We start from the raw sequence: 6,937 nt of genomic DNA, 5'->3' as shown, positions 1-6,937 counted from the left end.
GTGGGAGTGCCACTCAGCCAGAAGCCAGGCTCATGGCTGGTGAGCGCAGCAGCGGTGGCGGGAGCCTCTCCCACCTCCCTGGCAGTGCTACCGAGCAGCAGCAGTGGCAGCAGGCGCAGGGGGGCCCAGATGAGCGGGAGTAGTGCGGCACCCAGCCCCACCGCTGGCCCCTCCCTGGCTACCTGCTGCTTTGCGCACAGCTACATCCCCCCAGGGGTCCCAGACTGCAAGAAGGCACAGGCCAGGCTGAGGGACCCTCCCGAATGCACAAATTTTTGTGCACTGGGCCTCTAGTCTATATATAAAAGCCTAAGTGACCGAACGACTGTTCAACCAGTCACTCTGACGCGCACTGACCACCAGGGGAATGATGCTCAATGCACATGATTGGTCTCCCTCCTGCCTGGATAGGTTATGCAGGGATAAGGCTGAAGCCAGCTATCTGACAAGGGATCCTGGATTGTGAGAGGACACAGGTCAGGCCAAGGGACACACTGGTGCACGAATCTCTGCACCAGGCCTCTAGTCTATAATAATAAACGTAACATGCAAATCGACTGAACAGCCAGACAGCGGAACGACCAGACGAAGCTGGGGCTGCGAAGGCCTACTCTTGCACAAATTTTGTGCATCAGGCCTCTAGTATGTATATAAGTTCTTTGGTTAATCTCTTCCCAGCCCCACTCCACCTTTCCCTCTGAGATTCATCAGTCTGTTCCATGTTTCCATACCACTCCTTCTGGCCTGCAATGTTTCTGTTGAGAAATCAGCTGACAGTCATATAGGTGCTCACTTGTAGGTTTTTAAAATTCTCTCTTTGTCTTCAATCTTTGGCATTTTAATTATGATGTGTCTTGGTCCCTTTGGGTTCATCTTGTTTGGGACTCTCTATGCTTCCTGGACTTGTTTGTCTATTTCACCAGGTAGGGGGAGTTTTCTGACATTTTTTCAAATAGGTTTTTGATTTCTCGCTCCCTCTCTTCTCCTTCCAGTATCCCCAGGATGTGAATGTTGGTGCACTTGAAGTTGTCCCAGAGGCTCCTTACACTATTTTCATATTTTTGGATTCTTTTTTCTTTTTGGTCTTCCGGTTGGGTGTTTTTTGCTTTCTTATATTCCAAATCTTTGATTTGGTTCTTGGCTTCCTCTACTCTACCGTTGGTCCTCTGTAAATTATTCTTTATATCAGTTAGTGTATACTTCATTTTTGACTGGTCCTTTCTTATATTGTTGATGTTCTCACTAAGTTCCTTAAAGTTCCCTTTAAGCATTGTTTTGAATGATGTATCTGGTAGTTTTCTTCCATTTCACTTAATTTTTTCTGGAGATTTATTCTGTTCTTTCATTTGTGACATGTTTCTTTGTCTCTGCATTTTGGCTGCATCCTTGTGTTTGTTTCTATGTATAGGTATATCTGCAATGTCTCCTGGTCTTAGTAGACTGGCCTTATGTAGTAGGTGTCTTGTGGGGCCAATGGAACAGTCTCCCTAAATCACCTGAGCCAGGTGCTCCAGGTATGTCCCTGGGTGGGTTGTGTGTGCCCTGTTCTAGTTGAGCCTTAATTGTTGTTGGATGCTGTAGACAAATTCCAGCATGTCATAATTTTAAGAGTTTCATCAAAAGGTTGATGAGACTTGGGGACTCAACAGGGTTGAGTCACACATGTAGTCACCTATTGGGAATGGCTAAAGGACTTTCCCCAAACCTAAATAGGAAACTGATTGTGCCTGCCAGACAGTTAAAGGGCATCTTAATCTACATGTTATTGCCTCCTACTGGCCAAACACCTGAACAGCTGTAGGCTATTCCCCAAACTGACAATGCTTTTGTACCCTTTGAAACCTTACCCTTTGAAGTGTATTATCTCCACCTTGCCTTCGGACAAATTGTGTGAATAAAAGCAAGGGTCCTAGGCAAGGAGGGACTCTTCAGTTCCTTTAGCTGAAGGTCCTCTGACCCTCAATGCCTTTCAAAATTATATCTTGTCTCTGGACTCTTTATTCTCTGGATTCCTATGTCATCTACGTGCAGCCCCTTTCCAGATCCCTGAACCCTTCTTGATGCTGGGACATGAACCCCGGCATAAGTAGACGCCCGAAGTGGGACTTTCTGAACCCTGGAAGCAGCGGCCGTTGGCATGTCAGTGGACTGTATCTTTTTAAATATGATATGTCTTGGTGTGGGCCTCTTTGGGTTCATCTCATTCATTATAGCAGAGGAGCTGTTGCATAGGGACTGATCCCATGGAACAGGATTCATTTTAGCAGGGCTCTGGTGCCAGCTGAGCCTACCCTTTGGTGGTTGCATTTGTGAAGGTGGTTGGGTAGTGCTCTGATGTGGTCTGAATCAGGCCACTGGGTGTGTTGGTTCCAGGGCCTCTTGTGAGGGACCAAATTCAGCCATTGCCTTTGCTCTGCCTGGGGCCACTTGGTATGACCTACAAAGTGACCTATAGATGTTTGCCACTTGTGCTGGGCTTAGAGGTGTCTGGGAGAAACTAAGCTGTGAACTGAGGCTGCCTGCCACTAGTGCTAGGCTTGGAGCTGCTTATCAAGAGGAAGGAGAAGGTGTCTACATCAATGATAACTTTTTTTCCCTCAGAAGATTCCTTTATTAAAACTGAGTGACATTGATAAGGGGACAGTGCAAAAAATTTTGGTCCAGGAAAAAAACAATCCTTATATAATAAAAGCCCAGTATGCAAATTGTTCAACTGGGAGTTTGACTGCTCACTATGATATGCGCTGACCACCAGCGGGTGGTGCAGAACATGGCATGTGTCGGTGGCGCAGTGCTAGCAGCGGGCGGCAGTGGAGGCACTGCCAACCTTGATGGGCCCTGATAAGAGCGGGACCTTGGTGGGATGGTAGAGCAGGTGAGTGGGCAGCACCAGGCCAAGGCAGGTGCAAGCAGGCACCCGATCACCCCGCAGACGGCTACCTGCATTAGTGGCCGGGGGTGGGGACACTGCCTGGCTCCCAGGCTCTGAGAGAGCCAGGTGGGGGGCCCAGCCCCGACTGATCATCCCACAGATGCCAACCAGTGGCTGGAAGGCACTGATTGCCTGATTGGCCCCAGGCCCCAGGTTGTGATGGAGAACTGGGGGTGGGTGGCAGCGACCAACCTCCCGCGGTGCCCAGGTGGAAGGCTGCAACCATTCACCAGACTACCTGGGGGTGTGAGTCCCTGGGACGGAAGTGCGGTGAGAATGTGGGGTGTCCGCCAAGCTTGCTCTCACTCCCCCTGCTACCCTCCCCTGGGACGCAGGGCTCATGCACTGGGGAAGCCCCCGTACCCCAGTACCGGTTGCCTGTGAAGAGCCAGGCTGCAGCTGCCAGGGCTGCAGGGCGCTGGTCGGGCTCCCCATGGGTATGTGCCGAAGCTGGTCTGCAAGGCCAGCCGGGAGACAGTGCGCTGCCCGTCTGGCTTCCGTGTGGCATGGCTGGCTGGTCCAGAGGCCCATGCAGTGCCCGGGCCCATGGTGTCCAGCCGCACTCACCACATCTCCGCATGGGGACTTGGGTGCTGTGACTCAGGCGGAGGGGTGCGTGCAGAGGTCCGGGTGCTGCTCAGGGCCCAGAGGTCAGCTGGGACCTGCTCTTCCATGCCAGACACTCACACTTTGATCACTGGCCAGGCCTAGGGACTGCACCTGTGCACAAATTTTGTGCACTGGTCCTCTAGTACAGTTAAAAAGTTATCTTCAACAGGACACTCTGTAGGAATGCTGAGCTGGTTTCTCATGGTTCCAGCCCCAAGAACAGAGGTTGTCCAGTCACCAGGGAGAAGCTTTCAAGGAAGGGGTGGGATAATAGCAGGAAGGGGAAGAGAGACAGAATATTCTGCTGTCCCCAGTGTGGAACTGGCATGTGTTGTAAATGTTTCCCTCCACGTCCTGCTTAGTTCAGGGTTCAGGATCTGAAAGAGGTGACACACACAAATGAAAGAGAAAAGACAAGATAATTTGGGAATATTGGGGGCCAGGCGGGTAAGTCCAACTCAAGAGGAAGGACTTCCACAGTGCTCAGGCTGTACCAACCTTTTATAGTCAGGGGTAAACAAGGCAGTGGTCACCATAGTTACACAGTTCTTGTGAGTTTCACCTGTTTTGACCATAGTTACACTTCCTGCACTTTCCTCAGCCCATTAGCCTCCCAGATAAGATCCAGGGAGTGTTATAAGGTCAAGCCTAATTAAGCTAAGAGGACTGAGCCCTCTAAGCTGGGACTTGTTTGTGACTTTGCCAGCAGGTCAGTCAGAGGCTCAATCCTATATCGGTTCCCCACAGCATGGATACCAAGCTGGGGGATGTAATCGTAGGAGCCTGAGGAAGGGGTGGGGAAGCATGGGCTTTATCAGGTCTATGGGTTTAGAGCCCCTGCCCAACAGAATTCCCCTTGCTGTGTTGAGTATGCAAGCCTGGGATTCAGGGAAGGGGTAGACTTGGTGGGGTGACAGCATAATCTGGGTAGTGAACTTGGCCTTTACCAAGGCACAGATGGAAGTCAGGACTACATTGCCACACAGGGACCCCTGCCTCACACCTTGCTAAACTTCTGGTTCCTGGATTAGGAGTTTGGGGTTAAAGTTGGCTTTGGGGGTGGGTCAAGTGTGGCCCTCCTTTTGCCCTGTTCCCTTCTCTGTCCCCAGTCTAACCCAAATTACCTCCCTCTCCGGTTACACCTCCTGTTTAGATGATCGTGAAAAACATGTATTTGATTTTTAATCAAAAATGCTTTGTTTTCTGTAAATGTGTCTTTTGGCACTCATGATCTTTGTTCTCCTCCCTCTTCCCACCTGCCCACATCCTCAGATGAGAGAGATGTGGCTGAATGCAGATATCATACTCAGGACCCTCCAGATCACCTTCCAGAAGGTACTAAAAGGGGAGGAAGAGGCTCACACATGGGGAGAGCTGTTTCCTGTCTGTTTTCTCATCTGTAAAATGGGCATTAACAGCAATACCCATCTCTTCAGTTATTATCTATTGGATTTAAATGGAAGGTGTTTAGAACTGGCTCTGACATGTAGTAGGTGCCCAATAAATGCTTTCTTTTTTAAATTCTTTGCACCACTTTTCTGTGTTTTAAATATCTCATGTGTATAACAGCTGCAGTATGTGTTCTGGCCAAACAGGGGTCCACAGCTATCCTGACTATATTTTCGCCATGGTGGATGATCTTGTTACCTCCAGGGATCTGGCCCCAGCCCCCTCTGTGTCCACTGAAGGTTAAGGAAATTGGGGTCTGGTGGGACAGAGGGGACTGGGAATGGGGAAAGGAGGCTGGAGAGAGTCTTGCAGTTTGAATGCCTATTTTGAGTAACCTGAGACCACACTTGTTCATATTGTATCAACTGAAATTGTTAGCATTTATTGAAGGTCAACTGCCCACTAGGGAGTAAACTCAGGAGTTGATGCTCAACAGATGTAAGCAATTAAATAGTTGTCTTATTTTTTTAAATATATTTTTTATTTCAGAGAGGAAGGGAGAAGGAGAAAGAGATAGAAACATTAATGATGAGAGAGAATCACTGATCGGCTGCCTCCTGCCTGCCCCACATTGGGGATCGAGTGTGGGGCAGGCAGGAGGCAGCCCGTCAGTGATTCTCTGCGACCTGGGCATGTGCCCTGACCAGGAATCGAACTATGATCTCCTGGTTCAGAGGTCAGCCAATGAGCCCGCCAGCCAGGCAAAAGTTTTCTTCTTTTAAACTAAAATCTGAGGGTTCTGAAAATCAAAAGGCCCCCAATCCCAAATGCCCACATAAAAGGGATTGTGGGCATGCCTTAACTGGGCTCTGATTCTCACATTTTAGCATGGGATGTGGATAAACAGGTGTCCTGTGTACTATGGATTATGTGAAACAGTTGCTCCTGACCCAGGTATAATGAGGGCATACGTGTATGCCTGTACAGTGCAGTCTCCTGCCCCTGAGGGCCTGCCTGCTCTTGCGTCTCATCTCTCTCGCCCTGAGGCTCCCACCTAACTTCAACCTTTCAGACCTGGTCCTTCCAGAGTGGTAGCAGCAGCCTGCAGTTGTGCAGGCAGAGTGCTGGTACAAGCTCAGGCTTCTCCTTTCAAGGATGCATCCCTCCTTCTCATCTTCCCTTCTCAATGACTTCTTCCCCTGTCAGGAGTAATACAGTTTCCTGTACCATGCTGTGGTTCAGATGGTCTTCTCAGAACTGCAAAACTTGAGTCCCCATTCCCAGAACCTCAAGGCAGTACCAAGGCGCCCTTTCCTTCCACCTACACCCTCAGACCAAGATCCCGAGCACAGGTGTATGACCACCACCATCACACATCCAGCTTCTGGTCTCCTTTTAGGAGCAGGGACTAACTCACTATGATGTCTACCTTTGTCCTCCTACTTGCTCCCTTCCAGACTGTCTCCTCTTCAGCTTACCCCACAGAGCCCACAGTGATTCCATCAGGAGCCTGGCCAGTTTTCTTGAAGCCTCAGGTCCTTTCCTCCTGTCTTTCCCCAGAAATGTGGCCCACTCTTTGATGATGCCATCTTCCTCCAGAGTTTTCTGGCTCTTCCTGCCATGCCTGCCTGGCCTACCTGGTGTTTTCCTAATATACATAGCTCCAGTCCCTCATTCTTCCTTTTCTAATTTCTCATGTTGGGAGACTAACCCTTTCCTCATCCTTGAAACACCAGACTCTTTCTTGCTGTTCAGTTCGCTAAATTGATTCATCCTTTCTTTGAATTGATCTCTGGGAATCCATGCCAATATAACTCCTTAATTCCAGAGAGCCCATTGCCCCTGCCTCAAAGGCTTGCCCTGTGGTCCCATGTTAGCCCTTTCCTAGCTTCCTCGGTCATTAATCAGCACATATTTCTTTCTTTTTTTAGTTTTGTTTTATTGCTTAAAGTATTACAAAGGGTATTACATATGTCTCCTAGCTCTCTGCCCCCCTTGACATTCCCG

At 49.4% G+C, this 6,937-nt stretch overlaps 2 protein-coding genes across 2 annotated transcripts in view; both read left to right on the top strand.

The window, feature by feature from the left end:
• IMP4 (IMP4 homolog, U3 small nucleolar ribonucleoprotein) overlaps positions 1–4,832 on the top strand; it is a 13,864-nt gene extending 9,032 nt beyond the window's left edge. Inside the window, exon 9 of the mRNA XM_015570949.1 lies at positions 4,814–4,832. Coding sequence (XP_015426435.1) covers positions 4,814–4,817 — 4 coding nt within the window. The 3' untranslated portion in view covers positions 4,818–4,832. The remainder of the gene's footprint in view (positions 1–4,813) is intronic.
• A 336-nt stretch (positions 4,833–5,168) lies between these two features.
• The window catches only part of PTPN18 (protein tyrosine phosphatase, non-receptor type 18), a 21,027-nt gene continuing 19,258 nt past the window's right edge, over positions 5,169–6,937 (top strand). The window contains exons 1-4 of the mRNA XM_015570948.1: positions 5,169–5,229; positions 5,838–5,884; positions 6,018–6,040; positions 6,148–6,349. Of these exons, the coding sequence (XP_015426434.1) occupies positions 5,169–5,229; positions 5,838–5,884; positions 6,018–6,040; positions 6,148–6,349 (333 nt within the window). The remainder of the gene's footprint in view (positions 5,230–5,837; positions 5,885–6,017; positions 6,041–6,147; positions 6,350–6,937) is intronic.

This window comes from Myotis davidii, unplaced genomic scaffold (assembly GCF_000327345.1).
Source record: "Myotis davidii unplaced genomic scaffold, ASM32734v1 scaffold908, whole genome shotgun sequence".
NCBI lineage: Eukaryota > Metazoa > Chordata > Mammalia > Chiroptera > Vespertilionidae > Myotis > Myotis davidii.
Note: the sequence above shows the minus strand (reverse complement) of the source record. Positions and strands in the feature narration are given on the sequence as shown.